This window comes from Rhinoderma darwinii, chromosome 7, assembly GCF_050947455.1.
Source record: "Rhinoderma darwinii isolate aRhiDar2 chromosome 7, aRhiDar2.hap1, whole genome shotgun sequence".
Lineage (NCBI taxonomy): Eukaryota > Metazoa > Chordata > Amphibia > Anura > Rhinodermatidae > Rhinoderma > Rhinoderma darwinii.
In genome coordinates this window covers 13,121,515-13,142,722 of record NC_134693.1, presented here as the reverse complement: position 1 = coordinate 13,142,722, position 21,208 = coordinate 13,121,515, and the positions used below count along the sequence as shown (strand labels likewise).

The 21,208-nt window shown below is 41.9% G+C and overlaps 1 protein-coding gene across 9 annotated transcripts in view; it reads right to left on the bottom strand.

Moving 5' to 3' along the window:
* Nucleotides 1-2,315: 2,315 nt before the first annotated feature.
* Nucleotides 2,316-21,208, bottom strand: part of SGIP1 (SH3GL interacting endocytic adaptor 1) — an 88,447-nt gene continuing 69,554 nt past the window's right edge. For 5 of the 9 annotated variants that reach the window (XM_075832784.1, XM_075832781.1, XM_075832782.1 and 2 more), the window contains 7 exons: nucleotides 13,602-13,731; nucleotides 12,047-12,202; nucleotides 11,344-11,476; nucleotides 9,588-9,790; nucleotides 8,491-8,555; nucleotides 7,586-7,750; nucleotides 2,316-6,138 (listed from right to left, as the gene is read on the bottom strand). In XM_075832784.1, coding sequence (XP_075688899.1) covers nucleotides 6,116-6,138; nucleotides 7,586-7,750; nucleotides 8,491-8,555; nucleotides 9,588-9,790; nucleotides 11,344-11,476; nucleotides 12,047-12,202; nucleotides 13,602-13,731 — 875 coding nt within the window. In that variant the 3' untranslated portion in view covers nucleotides 2,316-6,115. The remainder of the gene's footprint in view (nucleotides 6,139-7,585; nucleotides 7,751-8,490; nucleotides 8,556-9,587; nucleotides 9,791-11,343; nucleotides 11,477-12,046; nucleotides 12,203-13,601; nucleotides 13,732-21,208) is intronic. The other 4 variants (XM_075832789.1, XM_075832786.1, XM_075832785.1 and 1 more) reach the window with 1 other exon arrangement.

Below are 21,208 nucleotides of genomic sequence, written 5' to 3'. Positions count from 1 at the left end.
TTAGTGAATGGGGCCGTTCAGACTGTCAGTGATTTTCACGCAGCGTAGTTGCGCTGCGTAAAACTCACGACATGTCCTATACTTGCCCGTGTTTCGCGCAGCAGGCACCCATTGAAGTCAATGGGTGCGTGCAAATCGTGCACGGCACATGGAAGCAATTCCGGGTGACGCGTGTGATTTGCGCTACAGCTGGTAAAGGAGAGAAGGGAAACATAAAATCCCCTCCTTCTTTACTGTGTCGTCACATAAAAAGGGAGTGTCATAATGATGCCGGCTGCGCGAAAATCACGCAGCCGCGCACCATATACACGTCACACTGAACTTTTGCGTGCGCAAAACGGACATGTTCGTGTGAATAAGGCCTTAGGGTGAGATTTTGAGACGAGTTGCATGTAATTTAAGATTTGCATTATCCGAAATAGGAAAAAAAAAAACGAAACTGTTGACACGTCGGACACGAAACTTACATTAAAGTCTATGATCGCAAAATTTCAACAGATTGTTTTTTGGAGAATTTCGTGTCCCGGTTGCGTTATGGTGTTTGCAGTAACACGACTATATTCACAAGCATTACTTGCACTGTCACCTTGCGATCTTTCTGCTGCGCGACCAAATTCACGTGTAGCCGGCTTTGGGCTAAATAATGACGAGGTCACACGTGAATTGCGAGATTGCTACACCTTGATCTGAATGTCCTCTACAGGAAACAAGGTCACTGGCAATCTTGAACGCATCCAAAATGTCATAGTTTAGCCCAAGGCCTCATTCACACTTGCAAATTTGATAAGTATTTTGCATCAGTTTTTTTTTTTATAAGCCAAAATCTGGGGTGGATGTAAAAAAGTGAAATATAAATGTTTCTAATATATTTTTTCTGTGTTTAGGATCCAGTCCTCTTTTTTTGGCTTTAAAAAAAGCGAAATACTGATCAAACACCCAAGTGTTTATGAGGCCTTGGGCTACAATGTGGCATTTGTGAATTAGGCCCGTCATACAAATTGTGTCACTCGATGCAAGGCCGCTGTGTAGCCCTAGCGCTTGCTACAGTTTCAACTTTGGCAGATTCATCGCAATTTTAGAAAATCTTCATAAGCTATAGGTTTAAAAATATTTCTGTATTTAAATATCGTAAACATGGGGGGGGGGGGGGGGTTGCAGTTCGGGGCGCACCAATACAATTACTTATGTAATCTAGAGTGGAAATCGCCTTTTACATGGTGTATGTGTTCCTTAATTACGCAATGTAAAATGTTTGCACTCCTTGTATTGCCTGTTACAGTATGGTTTCTACATTGTGACAGTTGGTGGGCATTATTATTGACACTTTATTCCTACACTGTCATCCAGATGTTAAAAATGGGGGTAACTTTCTAATTTACTTTGTGCATCAGTTCCTTATGTGCATCAGAGACTGAAAAACCGGCCCAGACCTAATCCTGCTCACACGGCTGATAGGCTTGCTACAATGGATTTAGGCCTCATGCACACGGCCGTGCACGTAATCACGGCCCGCGATTGCGGGAACGGCCGGCCACGACTGCATTTTCGTGCCATGTTCCCATACAAAGTATAGGAGCACGGCCCGTAAAATCCAAAAAGTGGGACATGCTCCATAATTCCTGACACGGTTCAACGTCACGGACACCTATCCGTAGCCATACGGAAAGGTGTCCGCGGCCAATAGAACCAGGCGGGTCCGTAATTGCTGACCGTATTGCGTTCCGCAATTACAGAGTTTTTTTTCGTGCTCATGGGGCCTTAGAGAAGATCCATTAGCCCCTTTTGCACCGGCCGATGCAGTGAGTGCCGAATCGATCGAGACATTGTTGATCGGCGCTCGCTTGCTCCTGTCACACGGTGTTACGGATGGGGACAAGCAGTTACTCTGATCGCTCGTCCCCATACGTTATCATGTCGGCAGAGCATCTCCGTTTATACACCAAGATCTGCTGCCGACAACGATAATATTTAACTTTTTTTAAACGATTCAATCCTTTTTACACAGGACAATTATCTGGGGGGGGGGGGGGGGGTTCATATGACCCCATAGCAATGAGACACACTGGAGTAATGCACACCGCTAGATAGCGGAAAGCTCCCGTTTTGCTTTCCCACGGAAGAGCGTTACTGCATCTGAGTGGGGCCCCTGAGCTGCCACCGCTTTAGCTACGCCCAAAATTAACAAATCTGTGTGTGAGGGAAATATTAAAACGCAAGAATAAATCCTATTAATCTCACCAGCTTGATGTTATTGTGTTTCCTCAGTGTCCGGATGCTGCAATAAAGTCAGCCAAAAAATGCGCGGTAAACCAGGATATTTTTGTCTTTTTTTAATAAAATAATTAAGATGCATTAAATAGACAGAAACTAAGATCTCAAGCATGAAACTCAGCAGACTGGAACAGGGAGACCTCACATCAAACATTACAGCGGAGAATTCACCAAAAATGGTGACAAACTGATGCTTAAAAAGAAGTGGTAAGAAATGTCTCTTCCCGGCTCACGACGTGTTCGCGGCCTCCGGGAAGCGATCAATGGAGATTTGCTGCAGGCGACATGAAAATAAAAACATAACTGGCTGTTATCGGATACTGTCACTTTAGAGAAATGCCTCAATATAATCATGTATCAATGGTAAATCAATCAATCAATCAATGTGTATAATCAGCAACCCCCCACCCACCTGCCCTCACTAGAACCCATATGGTGTTTCCACTTCTCACCACAAGGGCGGTGCCACATCTTGTTAGGAGTTAAAAAAAAAACAAAAAAAAAAAAAACAGAAATAGTTTGCAAGTCCAATGTTGAAGTGCAGTTGTAAATTGGAAATTCACCTACGGGTAGGGCCGGCGCGCTATTTATTTTCATTAGTGTTAGCGGCTTTAAGGGCCGCTCTGTTAAAGCCCAGATATAAAAGGGTTGTCTAGGATTAGAAAGCCGTCTTTTTTTCCAGAAACAGCGCCACTCTTGTCCATGGGTTGACTCTGCTATTGCAGCACAATCCCCAATCAAGTTAATAGGGATGAGCTACAATACAAGACATAGCCCGTGGACAGACCTGCCATGGTCTCTGGAAAAAAAGCAGGCTTTCTAATCTTGGATGACTCCATTAACTGCATCGTCTGTACTTTTATATGTCCTCCATACTTTACACTTCAACGCTGATTGTTCAGATTGACTGCTGTGTATAAGCAGAAGCCTTCCAGTAAGTCCGTATTTAGTACTTCAGGCACTGCAATAGGTAGAACAGTTTTAATGCAGGACGCCCATTTTGATGTATTAAAGTGTAACTAAACGTTCAACAAACTTCTGACAGGTCATAGTGACATGTCAGAAGTTTTGATTGGTGGGGGTCCAAGCACTGAGACCCCCACCAATCGCTAAAACGAGGCGGCAGAAGCGCTCGTGTGAGCGCTCAGCTTCGGTTCAGCTTTTTCCGGAAAGCCGATGTAGCGGAGTACAGGCTTATAGACTTTCTATTGTGCCTGTACTCCGCTACAATGATTTTCGGAAAAACCCGAACAGAAATGAAGCAGCTCAGGACTCACCCGCAACTTCATTTTAATTTGTTAGAAATGAATGCGTCCTTCTCATCACTCACCATAAGGCCTGATTTACGTCCGTGCGACGTGCGTGCTTTTCACACGTGTCATACGCACCTATGTTAGTCTACGGGGCAGTGCAGACAGTCCGTGAGTTTTGTTCAGCGTGTGTCCGCTGAAACAAACTCACGACATGTCCTATATTTGTGCGCTGTTCGCGCCTCACGCACCCATTGAAGTCAATGGGTGCGTGAAAATCACGCAGGTCACACGGAAGCACTTCCGTGCGAACAGCGTGATTCGCGCAACAGCTGTCAAACTCTGAATGTAAACAGAAAAGCACCACGTGCTTTTCTGTTTCCAAACATCCAAACGGAGTGTCATCATGATGGCGGCTGCGCGAAAATCTCGCAGCCGCGCATCATACGCCTGATGCCAAACGGAGCTGCTAAGTGCCTTTTGCGCACGCAAAACGCCACATTATTTGCGTGCGCAAAACGCACACGCTCGTGTAAATCAGGCCTAATGTTGTATATAAGTGGTATACGGTGTAGGGGCCTGTGACTGCACTGTGGTGATGCTCATTTTGTGGACCATCAGTCCATTCATCGAGTCGCTCAACAATCGTATATACATGCGACTATCGTGCACCTTTTTCTGCTGGACGCAATGACATTTGCAAAATTCATGCAGCACAATTCTTATGGAAAAAATTTAAATAAAAAAATTGCTCGCTAAAAGTCATGTGCAAGACTTGAGTCTGTGGGTAACCGAGCTTCAGGCCGATCACACGGGACAATTGTTGAGGTCGGTATAATACATATAAAAACATAGCACCAGCTAAACGTAACAGGAATTCTAGGTTTCCGGGTTCCCATCCACTGTAATGCAGTTGTTTTTTTCTAGCAGATTTTCCCCACTAACTTCAATAGAAATGAAAACATAACGTGTGCATTTATTTACATACAGCGGAGGAAACCGTTTTGGGCCTTTTATTTAAATTTTCTGTAAATCTCTCTTTAAATAAACAAAAAAAAAGGCCAAAAGCAGTCAAACAACAAAAAATGATCGCATTAAAAAAAAGAAAGCGTGTTAGCCTCTGTTCACATCTGTGTCGGACGCTCCGTTAGGAGACATCGTCACAGATTCTGTCACATAGAACAAGAAAAATAATACCACATGCAGCGCTATTTTTCCCAGTCAAAACGACCAACCCCCATTATAAGTCGATGGGATCCGTCGGGCGCCTGTGGTATCCTTTGTACGTATGGATCCGGCACTGCGTCCTGGTTTCCGTTATTAGTGTTCCGCATTCAATAGTAAGGGGGGGGGGGCTCAGGAAGACAAACCCTTTCCATATGTCCTATAGGGGCGTACGGACATCACAAAGGGGGTTCCTCCGCTTGGGACTCTCCCCTCCTATGAGAAACAACTGAGGGTTTTAGAAGACCGGCTATTACTTTGGCGGACTTACACCTGAATGGCCAGCATGTAATACTACATTTTTGGCTAGCCACAGCTTCCCCTGACAAAGAAAGCGGTTTGTCTGGGTTTCCATGAGCCGGGCCCGCGTCTCCAAACTCTTCTATAATCCCTTTAACCTGATTATCCAGATGGAAATACTATAAAGCAGTGGCATTCGTTATACCCAGAGCTGTGTGCGTCAAATCAGGGCCCCCTACTAGGCCGCATTCTCCTAAATATGACTAAAGACCTCCAAATATCCAGTTCATACAGGTGTCTGGTCAACTTTAGTAATTCAGATAGATGGCCCACAATGCATTGCTGCTGGCGTTATTAATACAGGTTTATAAAATAACATTCGCTTTAACGGCCCTTGATTTTGTATTCGAAAGCTTTATTGATTTATTTGACAAACCTTGTTCCGTGTGTTTTTTTTTGTTTTTTTTAAATCTGCGGCACCGTTCGGACGTTGTCATGCAAATGTCATGTCCGAATGGTTTGCATGTTTGGAGTTGGTTGTCATGTGCATAGACAAGGATTCAAGACATTGTTTAAACCTTAGGCACCCCCTATCACAGCTACGGATAGTATACATTTGATTCTATATCAGTTGTCTGCAACCTGTGGCCCTCTAGTCATTGTGGAACTACAACTTCATGCTGGGTGTTGTAGTTCCACGATAGCAGGAGGGCCACAGGTCGCAGCCCGCTATTTTATATATACACAAAAATCTCATTTATAAGCAGTGTGCCATCCAACAGTACCACTCCGTTGTTTTTTCTTTATATATATATATATATCCGCTTAAATTACATCCATTTATCAATGGTAAAATGTTGAAACGAGAGTCTAACTGCCAAAATACAGCCTTACTGAATTAAGTACAATTTACAAATACGATAATTACATTTTTAAAACCATCAACAATGTTACACCTAGATATAAATACTGCAGGACGGGGCAACATGAAGGTGTCTGCGGAAAATGCTCGGACAGAAGTTGACGCAACTTCCAGCAGAAATTTCCCACGTCTCGAGTAGAGTTCATGTTCATGAGCTTTAAAATTACAACCTGTCCGGGAACATTGCTCCTTGGGGCATAATCCTCCGTTAGACGTCAGCCAGGTACTTTCCTTAGTGAAAAAGAAAAACCAGAGAGAGTAAATATAACCGGGTCACATTACTATAAAAAAAAAAACGTCCTCCTGCGATTTTAACGCAACAGGCCTAAAAGAGATTTTCCACAATTGACATTTATCACCTAGCCACATCATAGGTGATAAATCTCAGATCACTGGGACCCCCACAATCAAAAGAAAAGGGGGCCTGAGCCCCCCCCCCCCCCGTTCCTCCACACTGAATGACCACAGTAAGGGGAGGCTTGAATGGAGAGGTAGCTGCGCAGTGTCGCTCCGTTCAATGTCTATGAAGTTGACGGAAACAGCGGAGAGCTGTACTTGGCTGTCTCCATCAGTCCCATAGACTTTGAATGAAGTGGAAGCGATGATGCTCGACCACCGCTCCATTTAAACTTCTCATTACGGACAAGAGGACTCAGGACCCCCCGTTCTAGTGATCGGTCTGGATCCCAGCGATCGGACATTTATCACCTATACTGTGGATAGGTGATAAATGTCAATTGTGGGAAATCCTCTTTAAAGTAAAAACTGATATACTGGGGCCGATTTATTAATTTAGTCCACAAGTTAGACGGTATAAAACTAGACCAGACGAGCAGAAGATGCGACAGATTTATACCAACGCTGCATGATAAATTTGGCGCATTTTGCTTCACGTTAGACACTTCTCTCTACCTTATGCCACCTCTTTGCTGGAGTACTTTACAGCAATATTTTGCACAAAACAAATAGCGCATGTTGTTAATAAAATCGGAGGGAGGCGCTAGAAATGTTTGACACATTTGCTGCATGGCATGTAAGCTACTTTAATGCCAGAATTCTGGTGCATTTTGCTTAGTAAATCTCCTTCACTATGTAATGCCTAGTGCGGGGCCTGAATGGGCGAAGCACGAGATAGGGATTCTCTCTTTGGTGTTCTTTGAATCTCTATGTCATGCAGCGCCCCCTCAGGCCTTGCACTAGGGATTACACAGTCTCCGTTTAGTCTGGAAAGTTCCTTTAAATTCCTTCTTCCCCATCTGTGCAGTTTGAACTATTTCCAAAATAAAAAGAATTTGCGAAAGAATTAAAGATTAATAAAAAAAGTAAGTAAATATAAGTCTTTGAGTAGTCCAACTGTTCTTAAACATTATATTCAGTTTCTGCATCTGGGAAAGCTGGGTGACATTCAATATGGCTAGCATTGCAGCTTCCACAGGGGATGCCACCAAGCTTTCTCGAGTCCTCATCAGTAAATCTTTCTAGTAATGATTTCGAAACATTACTATGTACATTTATCACACTGGATGTCACTTAGTTTTTCCAGAAATAGATACTAGGATCAAAGTACAACCGCAACTTCACATATAAAAGGATGACGCAAGTGACTTGATTTACTGGAGGTTTTTCCACTATAGGATGAGACATTCAGGGAATCTGCAATGAACTATGTGTCACTTACCTGCTGCAAACCTCTTTTTCACAAGTGAGAACCTGTAACCTCCTCCCACGAGCTCAATGTCGCATCCAGACAAAGTGCTTCCTTCGCTAGTGAACTGTATGGCTAGGGGTGCGGGTTTACTGGGGCCTTCCGACAGCTGGAACCTCGCAAGCAAAGAGCCAACACCTTCAAAAGAAAAACATGGGGCATCAGTGGGAACATTGCCTCCGGATTCCAAATATTTTAAAGGGCTTACCCAATTGGACAACCTCTTTTTGTTAAAAGGGGCCTCTGACAATAAGAGTAATCACAGAGGATCAAGCTGCTGGGCCCCCCAACAATCAGCTGTAATCTGAGGGGGAACTCGGCAGCAAGGGTTAAATTCCTCTGCAGCGCCCCCATAGAAAAAAATGGAGCATCACATGGCGGATCTATCTGTATGGACATGTTGGGTAGTCCAGAGTAAGAAATGCTCTTTGTCATTTTAGGGGTTGCTCGGGGTCTGAATTCATTTTCAGGGTCCTGTCTGGGCTCGAATAAGTTTTAGGGGCTGGTCTGGGGTCTGAATTTGTTCTAATGGCTGGTCTGGGGTCTCATCAATTTTAGAGGTATGGTGTCTGAATTTTTTTTAGCCTTCGGTATGGTTTTGAATTGGTCTTAGATGCTCGTCTGGGATCTGAATAAATTTTACAGATCTGGTTTGGGGTCTATCTGCGATCTGAATGCATTTAGGGGTCTTAATTCATTTTGAGGACTGGTCTGGTTTTTCCACTAACAAAGTTTGCAAGACGATATCTTTACGGTTGGTGTTCAGCTCGGACCTTCACCTGACCGCAGTCCCAGGTAAGCAGATCTTTATAGAACTAGTTGAGTACTCCTGCCCTAAGGGGGTGTCCCCTGAAAGCAGGAAAGTGTCCTGAATTTACCTCCATTTTCTGATTTCTGGGAAATATCTGGAATTTTCCATAATATTCTCTGTTGTTCTGCATTCCTGTAATTGAGAAAATCAGTCAATGGCACAGACAGGCCTCACCGCAGCTTCAACCACAGATTGCGATCAATTTTACATTGTCGTCACGATTCTGACATTCAAGCATTTTGTAATGTCATTAATAAACTATGTGCAGAAATTCAAAGTGACAGTCCGCCTAAAAAATAATAATTACAATTTTCAGGACTGCAAAAAACACATTTCAGCCTTCTATTCCTGCTGAAATGCTACAACCAATTGTATTAGGAACCATACAGTATTGCTACTATACTTAAAGGGACACTCCGGCCAAAAGTTAACTTTCCCATGTGTACCATTATGGTATTCCATGTGTCAGTCCCTCACTTGTTATTTTTCTTGCTGCTTCTATCTCTATATATCGGACTGGGACGGTTGCTTAGCAGCAGTGCGAATCCGGCTCGGTGACTACTTTCTCTACTTGAGTCTATGGAGATTTATGTGTCACCCATCACAGGCTTCAGCAGTTCCTGTAGCACACCAGTTTTGCACAGGCGGGTACAGAAACTTCTATCATCAGCTACTTATACAGGTTCCTGTCACCCAGGTATAATGTAGAAGTATATAATGCAGCCTCCCTGTCTATATACTTATGGTTTCTTAGCTTATTTAGGAGAAAATAGAGAGAATGATAATCACAGTGTCCCCAGCATGCAGAAATGGTATGGTCTTTAGCGGGTCATGTGATGCTGTGCTGAAGCATCATGGGATTGATAGCAAAGCAGAGAGGAAGAGAAAGCTGGGGAAATCTCAGAATCAAGATGGAGGCTTTTTCAAAGCACAGACAAAGCAGCGGTACAAAAAATAAGTACAGTATACATAAAAGAAGTGTAGAGTGTGGTATACAGCCAGGTGGGGGTGCAGACATGGAAAGTTGTGTTTCCACTGGAGGCGTTCTTTAAATGTTTTCTCCGCTTTGGACAATTAATTTTTATTAGAAGGGTCAACAAATGATAACCTGATTATTATGGGTCATCTCCAACTAAATCAAAACTTTTATTATGTTCAACTCACCAAACAGCAGCGGGCAGCACGGCCTGGAGTTTCTTTACACCACCATCTACAGGGATAACAAATTGGACGTTGTTCAGGGCTACAGGTGAGGCCATGGACTCAGGGTTGTATTTGTAGTCTATCCGGAGATCTGTGCTGGTAGGTTCACACCTCCAGTTCACCGCAAGATTCAGAGGAGTAGACTGGAGCCCCTGTGAAGATACCTGGTAAAATAGAAAAGAGTCGCTGCTGACCTGACCTCCCAGGAGATTGTCAGATGTAACAATATATGTATGTTCATTCTGATATTATAGTTCATATATAAATATAATCTACATAGAAAGTTGTGTACCTTTGTAAATACATGACATTACTTATCCTGTACGGATCCTGAGTTACATCCTGTATTATACTCCAGAGCTGCACTCACTATTCTGCTGGTGGAGTTACTATGTACATACATTACTTATCCTGTACTGATCCTGAGTTACATCCTGTATTATACTTCAGAGCTGCACTCACTATTCTGCTGGTGGAGTTACTATGTACATACATTACATTACTTATCTTGTACTGATCCTGAGTTACATCCTGTATTATATGCCAGAGATGTATTCACAATTCTGCTGACTGTTATTGGAAACGTTAGCAAGTTTGTTGACCGATATTCCCTAAAGAGGTTATTCAGGATTAGAAAAAATATGGCTGCTTTCTTCCAGAAACGTTCCCACACCTGTCCATGGGTTGAGTTGGTATTGCTGCTCAGTTCCATTAAAGTGAATCGGGCTGAGCTGCAGTACCACACACAACCTGTGGACAAATGTGGCACGGTTATTGGGAAAAAAGCAGACATGTTTTTCTAATCGGGTACAACACCTTGTTCACATTTCGATAACCAGCAGAATTGTGAATACAACTCTGGAGTATTCCTATCAGATTACTATACAGTCACCAAAAATTTACCACAGCAAGTCTCTATACAGACACTGAACAAGCAGGGAATGCCTATACATTTCAGCTCTGAAGTCTGAAGATTTGTGACTTCCGTTTCTTGAGTAGAATACAGGCTGTAACACGGGATCAGTAATGTAATGTATGAACACAGTGACTCTACCAGCAGAATAGTGAGTGCAGCTCTGGAGTATAATACAGGATGTAACTCAGGATCAGTACACGATAAGTAATGTAATGTATGTACACAGTGACTCCACCAGCAGAATAGTGAGTGCAGCTCTGGAGTATAATATAGGATGTAACTCAGGATCCGTACAGGATAAGTAATGTAATGTAATGTAATGTAATGTATGTACACAGTGACTCCACCAGCAGAATAGTGAGTGCAGCTCTGGAGTATAATATAGGATGTAACTCAGGATCAGTAATGTAATGTATGTACACAGTGACTCCATCAGCAGAATAGTGAGTGCAGCTCTGGAGTATAATACAGGATATAACTCAGGATCAGTACAGGATAAGTAATGTAATGTATGTACACAGTGACTCCACCAGCAGAATAGTGAGTGCAGCTCTGGAGTATAATACAGGATGTAACTCAGGATCAGTACAGTATAAGTAATGTAATGTATGTACACAGTGACTCCACCAGCAGAATAGTGAGTGCAGCTCTGGAGTATAATACAGGATCTGTACAGGATAAGTAATATAATGTTTGTATACAGTGACAACTTTCTATGTAGACTAATTCTAAATATAAACCGTAAAATAGTGTACAAATCTGGACATACGCTTTCATCCAATCAGTAACTACTGTCAATACCTGATATTTCAACATGTCTACATTATAATATGTTGCTTGTGGCTTTTGTTCGGAGACTTTCTTCAGATGTGTCATCAGGTTTGGCATATTGACCCAGAATTCTTTTGCGTTAGGAGTAGTCTGCGTGTTCTCACTGTAAGTACATGCAGCAAAGCGTTAATAATAATAATGTCTGCAATATATATGTAAAAAATTACTAATGTAGAATGAATCCATACAATTACTAAAGTATCAAAAAAAAATAGGGGATTAAAAGGGTCAATCTACTGGCGCAAAATATACATAAGGGCTCATTCAGACAAGCATAATACTCGTCCGTCTGCTGAAATAATTGATTTCAATGCGGCTATTCAGACATGTGTGAGTTTTCACGCAGCGAGTGTCTGTTGCGTGAAACTCACTGCATGTCCTATATCAGTTACATAGAAAGGCAAAGAAATAAATAAATAAAAAAAAGGAAGTGCATGCACGGATGTGAAAAATGCATATATGTCGCTAATAGGACCTCATTGTAAAAGAAAAAATGGTTCCTGCTCGGTATCCATTTTTTTTTTTTTACCTTATTCTTCTGTATAGAATAGCGTAGTCTACTATGCTAGTTTATACAGTGGGGAAAAAAAATAAAGTATTCCGATAAATACTAAAGGGATATCAACTTCATAAGTGATGTCCAGGTTTTGCAGAGTGGAAAAAACATACTGACCAGCAGAGGAGTTGTGGGTTTGGCAGAACGTGTTCTAACCGGCTGTAGTTTGTGATGCGGAACGTCAGTGCAGCTGGGGCTGGGTTGTTTGAGAAATGACGGGTGATTCCAGCTGGGAATGACACGACCATTTCTCCGGTGATTTTCACTATTAACCTAAAACACAAGGAGAATACGATATAAATGTTATCAGTCACCGCTTCTGCTTTTTTTTAGCCACATCCAAAATGACGTATAAATTCATTCATCTAAAGGCCCTATTACACCGGGCAACGAGCGCCGATCAATGAGACATTGTTGATCGGCGCTCGTTTGCTCCTGTCACAAGGAGCTATGAATGAGGGACGAGCGGTCGTTACTCTGATCGCTCGTCCCCATCCATTATCATCATGTTGGCAGCGCGTCTCCCTGTTTACACACCGAGATGTGCTGCCGACAACGATAATATTTCTGTTTTTTAAAATGATACGACCAGCAGATGATCGAGCGTTTGCTCGTTCATCTGCTGATCGCTGCCCTGTTTACACAGGGAAATTATCGGCGACAAGCGTTCTATGAATGCTCGTCTGTCCGATAATTGGCCAGTGTAAAAGGGCCTTTACTGTAGTACTAAAAGAAAATCTCCAACTTTTTAAACACAAAGCTTAAAAGGCTATGTAAACCTTTGAAGACTTCAGTCCGTAGATTTTCTACTTCTCCTGAAACAGACAGTCTTCTAGAAATCGTGCAGAGAAACACAGGTGTTAAGTTGTAGAAGATTAGAAAAACATGGCTGCTCTCTTCCATAAACAGCACCGCTGCTGTCCACAGGTTGGGTGTGGAAATGCAGCTCAGCCCTATTTACTTCAATGGAGCTGAACTGCAATACGAGACAACCCATGGACAGGTTTGGCGACTTTTTTTCTAATCCTGGACAACCCTTTTAAATTCTTCCTGATCGCTTCCATTTGCGACTGGCAGATAGTTGAAGGGGAGGAGTTTAGACAAGGGGGCGTGGTCTATCACTCCTGGTCTATTTTAGACAGAGCAGTGGGGAAGGGCTCCTACTGCAGTCAGTTTCCTTACAGCTATACACAGGATTGCGAGAATGATGTGGGGAAAATGGCTAATCTCCTGGGACGCAGAAAAATTCTTCTGAGGAAATTAAGGGAGAAATTGCTGGGATTTTTTTTTACATTCTCTTTTTTTTTCTATTATCATTTATTGTTCCTGGACCAAGTAAATAAATCCTGACTTAAAAAGGTTCTATCAACGAATGGAAACTTTTTTTAGTCTCCGCAAGCATCTCTCTCACTAGTCTAGTCGGTTTCCTTACAAGTAATAGACTAAGCCTAGTGTGACCATTACATCTGAACAGTGACAACCCCTTGGATAAAGCCACACTATCATCTTCCACATCTTTTCTCCTCGGACACCGATACATCTCTCTGCCCTTTTGACCGTTATGACCCAAATGGAAAGAGGAAAACAGGAGAGGTCTGGTTACAGATTTGGCAGAGACCCGAGTCATCCGATCCTTCTACTGGACCGCGTCATCTTATACAGCTATACTTACTTATTGGGATCGGCCCCTTTGAAGTAAGTGTTGACCGTCTCAGTGAAGGCGGCTGCCACCGGCAGGGTATCCTGTGCCCCCATAGTAAGGGGGCTTGGTCCTCTAGAAGATCCTGCAAGACAAGGGGCAGCTGATCTCTTGTTATGGGTGTAAGACTATCAAGTTGTAAATAAGAAGCAATAACTATAACCCCTTCTACTCTAAATGGGGGCATAAATATGACACAATAAGGGGGATAATTATAGGCGCTAATAACATAAAATGTAATTAACACAATGCAACGAAACAGATGCTATTTGAAAACAAAATGCACTAATTCTCATAAAAAAGGCACAAAAAAAAACATTTTTGCAAGAATAGACATTAAATGGGTATTCCAACTATATAAATAAGGTGGTCATATGCTCACTATTTTCAATACTTCTGCTTGCTGTCAGTGAATCGAAACATGCTTGTTTACATCCACAAACCAAAAACTACTAAATACCCAATACTTCTCACAGCTGAGAGTTTGCAACAATTTCATCCAGTCTAGACAATCCTCTGTGAGCAAAATACATTGGCATCAAAAGTCTCTCTCTCCCGTCCTCATAGTTTGTTGCAATGCATCAGTCCAGGTAAAATATATCATCCTGGTTTCCAGGCTGTTTAGCTCACAGAGGATTGTCTGGATTGGTTACAATTCTAAAAAAAAAAAAAACGAAACAAAAAACAAACAAACCTGCCAGCTGTGAAACATAAAAAGATCTGTAAGTTTCTCAGCATTTGGATGTAAACAAGAATGTTTCCATTCACCAACAGCAAGCAGATCTTAAAAATAGTGAGGGATGGAAACAAAGTCTATTAGAATGTTTTAGAATACTGGGTCCCTCTTTAGGGCATCGATAGATCGTCCCCAACTTTGAAACTCCACCTTTAGATATATATCCGAATATTTTACAATTAATACCTGCACTTAGATGCCCGTTGCGATTTCTTACTCTTTTTTTGACACATTATGGCATATATTTCACTTGCTCTAATGGCAGACTGTCCTCCATATTACAGCACAAGCACTTGGGGCTTATAAAAGACATTGCTACAGTTACAATTGCATGACAGTTTCCCTTTGCTTTAGAGAAAATATGGTTTTTGTATATTTGTGCTGTGAGTTGTCTCACCGCTGGAAGTGCATGTTGGGGCCTGTAGTGTCTGGTAGATTAAAAAAATATATAAAAATAACAACAATAATCATCATGAGCAACGTCGATTTTTTTTTTCCACTGCTCAGTGCCGAAGAGTTAAACGCTATGTACACCTTTGAAACCGTTATTTCTTTTGTGCAACTTTCTAATTACTTTTTATTAAAAATTATTTTAACTTTTTGAGATACAGCTGCTTTGTATCCTGTATAACCTATTGGTACATCCAGGAAAAATCTGGTCAGTGTTCACATAATGAAGTGTCTCTTCCTTTGCAGAGGGACCATAATGGGTATGTTCGATTATCTCTCTTGTGCAGTTCTGTTTAGGCCTTTTCCTTCATGTCATTGACGATCTCACTCGATTATCACTTATATATGATACCTGTATCTCTATATATTGTTTCATCCTTTATGTAGGGATTTATATGGCCTTACAGATACACACATTCATTTTTCTATACCTTTCATGCCCCTTTTGCATTATTGCTTATACATGCTTTCTGCATAGACAGACGTCTCTTTCATGCTTTGCGCGACTCATCTTTGAATCTTTTGTACTTCCAAATAAAGTTTATATATTTTTCCACTATATATTTGTTGTTTTAATTGTACCCCATATTTTGTAGGCTTTATATTTGTATCCTGTACATAGAGCAGCTGTACCTTGCGTGGAGACCTGAATCCGTCAGGTCAGCAGGACCTGCGATCTCTGACACACACGATCCACCGGTTATCGATCACATCTAAATTATGAACTTACATGTGATCGATAACAGCTCGATCCTGCGTGTCAGACTTGCCGGATCCGTCAGTGCTGCTGACCTGACGGGTACAGGTTTCAGTGCTAGATACAGCTGCTCTATATACAGGATACAAAGAAGCTGTATCTCAAAAAGTAAAAATTATTTTTAATAAAAAGTATTTAGAAAGTTCTACCAAAAAAACTGATAGACATTTTTATTTAAAAAAAAAAAGAAAAAAAGTTTTCAAAAAGGTGTACATAAACTTTAGTAATGAACAAGTTCCATTTGCCATTCCTGTGAAGGTCCCAAACTCTTATTTCTTTGTACAGTCATCTCTCAACTAGAAGTCTGAATTTATGATTCTTTAAAGCAGACACAAAGTCACTACTGTACCTTGGCATTTATTTTTCAGCTTAGGTGCATTGCCTATTGGGACTCTGACGAGACAGGACGTAGGTTTCAGACTACCGCAGGGGCTCATAATGCTACTTTGTTGCTCACCCATTGTATCCTGTAGCTCTGCTTGTTCTGACTGGCTGTTGTATAGAAGAATAAAACAACTGCTTGCTCAATAGGAGAGTGGACTCTATCACTTCTGCCCAGAATGTTCCTTGAAATTATTTTCCACTGCATAATATTAGAGAATATTCTAGTTCTAACTGTAAAAGGAGCAAACTTTATTTGCTGCAGTAAAGTGCCACCTATCTGCGTCACAATGTAGGACCAATTTCTTTGAAGCAAAAACGTACTTAGAACTTTCACTCTATTCTTAATTTAAAGAACAACCTTATCACATGCAATATAGGTGCTCCCATGATGCCTTGCAGATGTCCTAAGGACTGGAACTTGGAGGGAACAGAAGAGGAAGTGGTGGGGTACAGATGACAAGGAGGGACTTGCTTTACTGTAGCCGAAAAGCAGAGCAGCCAGTGATCAGCAAGATCATAACATTAACCAATGATGCTGGCAACAGGGGCAGGGCCATGAGTACCTCTCGATCATGAAATGAATATTCAATAATGAGGTAAAATAGCTGAACTCATGGAATGGCTAATTTAATTTGACAATGGTCTGATATTGTTTCTGGTCTAAAACCACCAAGACAAAAGGTCGGCGGTGCCAAGGATGCTTCAAATGCGGAATATAAGCTGAAAATTTCCTCCAACAGAGAAGCGGTTCAGGGCCTCATGCAAAACAGGACGTGTAAAAGTATCTCAGGTCAATGCTGCCACTCTGCAGGGTCAGTACTCAGCCTTACATACTGTACATAAGAGGGTGCTATATTTTACAACAGCCAAACCCTCGTACTTTGAGGGCAGTGGCATAATTACAAGCATGAGTGTCATTCATGTAAATGGGGCAAAGATCTGGGCCTCACTTAACTTTTTACGTCCACATTTCTAAGTTTATACAATTAGACCAGTTTATTATAGTCCACTTCAGCTATTTTGGGGTAAAACCAGGCCAGTAGAAAACATTTTGAATGGAATTATCCTTTAAAGAGGACCAGTCAACTTTCCTGACATGTCTGTATTGAAGGACTTTTTCCTCACAAATCACATTTATCACCGATCTATAGGTGATACGTCTCAATTGTGGGAAAACATCTTATCAATAGGGTGTGTGCCTCCACAGTCTGATACTTCAGCACTGATTACACATTGACAAAATGTGTGGACACACACCGTATAGAAAAGGGCAGTGGTAACACCCAGTTGTCGAGTTATTCATACATTTCCTGGAAGACTAAAAGAGGAACGAAGAAAAGAAACGCAGTTCTAAGAATAGATGCTTCAAATTATTTTATAGATAATGCAAAAATAAAAAAAACAGAATAAAACCACACAGGAGAGCTGACAGATCCTCTATACTACACCACACAGGAGAGCTGACAGATCCTCTATACTACACCACACAGGAGAGCTGACAGATCCTCTATACTACACCACACAGGAGAGCTGACAGATCCTCTATACTACACCACACAAGAGAGCTGACAGATCCTCTATACTACACCACACAGGAGAGCTGACAGATCCTCTATACTACACCACACAGGAGAGCTGACAGCTCCTCTATACTACACCACACAGAAGAACTGACAGATCCTCTATACTACACCACACAGGAGAGCTGACTGATCCTCTATACTACACCACACAGGAGAGCTGACAGATCCTCTATACTACACCACACAGGAGAGCTGACAGATCCTCTATACTACACCACACAAGAGAGCTGACAGATCCTCTATACTACACCACACAGGAGAGCTGACAGATCCTCTATACTACACCACACAGGAGAGCTGACAGCTCCTCTATACTACACCACACAGGAGAGCTGACAGATCCTCTATACTACACCACACAGGAGAGCTGACAGATCCTCTATACTACACCACACAGGAGAGCTGACAGCTCCTCTATACTACACCACACAGGAGAACTGACAGCTCCTCTATACTACACCACACAGGAGAACTGACAGCTCCTCTATACTACACCACACAGGAGAGCTGACAGCTCCTCTATACTACACCACACAGGAGAGCTGACAGATCCTCTATACTACACCACACAGGAGAGCTGACAGATCCTCTATACTACACCACACAGGAGAGCTGACAGATCCTCTATACTACACCACACAGGAGAGCAGACAGCTCCTCTATACTACACCACACAGGAGAACTGACAGCTCCTCTATACTACACCACACAGGAGAACTGACAGCTCCTCTATACTACACCACACAGGAGAGCTGACAGCTCCTCTATACTACATCACACAGGAGAGCTGACAGCTCCTCTATACTACGCCACACAGGAGAGCTGACAGATCCTCTATACTACACCACACAGGAGAGCAGACAGCTCCTCTATACTACACCACACAGGAGAACTGACAGATCCTCTATACTACACCACACAGGAGAGCAGACAGCTCCTCTATACTACACCACACAGGAGAACTGACAGCTCCTCTATACTACACCACACAGGAGAACTGACAGCTCCTCTATACTACACCACACAGGAGAGCTGACAGCTCCTCTATACTACATCACACAGGAGAGCTGACAGCTCCTCTATACTACGCCACACAGGAGAGCTGACAGCTCCTCTATACTACGCCACACAGGAGAGCTGACAGTTCCTCTATACTACACCACACGGGAGAACTGACAGATCCTCTTTACTACACCACATGGGAGAGCTGACAGATCCTCTTTAAGGCACATACTTATTTTTATTATATGAAGTTAGTATGTGGGGAGGAGCTGTGACAACTACTAACTATTAATATTAATGACAAACAAAGCTGTTGCTCTTATACAATATGTGGGATTCTTACGAAGGGGCTGATCATTGCTTTATGAGTAAGCATATATTAAAAAAATATGTTTGGGAAAATTTAAAATAATATTGTTTTGCATATGTCTGATCTATGTCAGTCCAATAATGATCTCATACCGATGTTTTGGCTTCAATGTGTACAGATATGGCTATGCAGCACGAACGGATCAAGGCATCAGCAAGGTACAAGTGTACGTGTATCTAAGGCTAGGTTCACACTTGCATTTTTAACAAGGGATTCAGATGGATAGGACAGATGATGCACAAAATGTGTTTCAGTAAATGGAAAAGAATAAAAAAATAAATACAAATGTCACCCATACCCCAAAGAAAGTATCTTTCTATAAATTGAAAGGGGTTGTCTGGTTCAAATAACATATTTCCAAATATCCTATTAGGGAATTCAGAGCTAATGAAGTTAGAGGTGTCCCTCAGTCAAGACCCTCATCTCTTCCTCTGAAGGATCTGACACATCAGTGCATTACATGAATAGTCCATTGGGACTGTGTAATGTTTCATATATCTCCTATGGTGACGCTTAATAAAGAAACGGACCAGTTATTGCATGGCTTCCCCACAGATTACAGCCGATCGCACCAATTGTCCAATCCATAACCTATTGACCTTAAAGAGAACCTTTCACCTGCCCATACATGTGCAGTAGGCCGGGCTTCACAAACACTGTCTCACTTGAATTTTCCTATCTTCCTCCGTTATTTACATATCGGTGCAGTTATAAGCCCCTGAACTGTCAATGGGGCGTTTCTATCTAACTAAATGGCAAAGGGGCGTGATCTCTTCGCTCTGATACTGTCCAATCCACTACGGACAGTGTCAGGACAGCTTGCGCTGTGCTCCTTCCCGCGAGAACACACACAGACAGAGAGAGCTGCAGAACCGCCAGCCTGTGTGTGTTCTCGCGGGAGGGAACACAGTGCAAGCCGCCCTGACACTGTCCGTAGCTGATTGGACAGTATCAGAGCGAAGAGATCACGCCCCCTTGCCATTTAGTTAGATAGAAACGCCCCATTGACACTTCAGGGGCTTATTTACATATCAAGCGCCAAATATAACGGCACCGTTGTGTAAATAACGAGATAAGGAAAATAATTTCAAGTCAGACAGTGTTTGTGAAGCCCGGCCTATTACATGCTTCACATGTATGAGGAGGTGAAAGGTTCTCTTTAAAGGTGACAAAAAGTAAAAAAAAAAAAAGAATCAAGTGCAATGGATCAAAACGGATGGAATTTTACTTTTTGTTGTTGTTTTTCAGCTGTAGATCATAATATAAAAAAAACAACAAAAAAAAGCAAAAAAACACTTGTGTGAACAAGGCCTAAACACATGTCAGAAGTTTATGAAACTGAATAAATGCAAGTAGGATGTTGTGTACGCCCCATACATTCTGGGGGATGCATATGGCATGCTAAGAAAGGTTCAGTCCTTACCAGTATAGATCACGTAGCTATTTGTGTCATCCCTGGCATCAGCTTTGGTGAGCACACAGACACAATATATAATTTATGTGTCATTTTTACTATCCCGTGACATTCAGTTATTTCTATCTTACAAGAAATGGCTAGATGAATATAGTATCTATGAACTTTACGTTTTGAGGGTGCAGCCTCTTGAGTGGCTGTCATCCTATCCAGCCTTCATAGACAAGCCCTCAGAGGTTTCTAGTCTAACGTCTTCTAGCTCCTTTTGCTTAGAATAGCTACATAGCGGCTCTGTAAACTGTGGAGATTTGCATTGCTACTTCGCAGGGGTTCTGCAGAGCACTTCTGTCGCAGTCAGAAGATGCATTTAGGAGGAATTCCCCTATAAGCCAAGATGGGACATTGCACAGATGCAATATTGTATTCAGAAGTCTACCGTAAACTCCCTTGCCCAGACTGATACAATGGAATTAATTTTACAATCTGTGCTTTGGTAAAGTTCAAAAGCTTCACATGAACGCGTCATTATTCATTTATGGAGGCAGGAAGGCCTTTTGTGTTATAGTTATGTATAATTCAATGTTTTTATTCAGGAACAAACAAGATCTAAAAGCTGAAGACTGGAAGGTCATAACACACAAGCTTGGCTGACAAAATACAACTTAACATGGGGACCAAAATAATTCATAGCATTCCTGAGATGTTGGACTTAAATGCTATATAAACAGTACAGGGGGCAGAATGACTGATTATTATTTTTTCTGTTTTGCGCTTATGACTTATTTTCCCAGGAAAGTATTATAGTAGTTATATTCTCGTATATAGGAGCAGTATTATAGTAGTTATATTCTTGTATATAGGGGCAGTATTATAGTAGTTATATT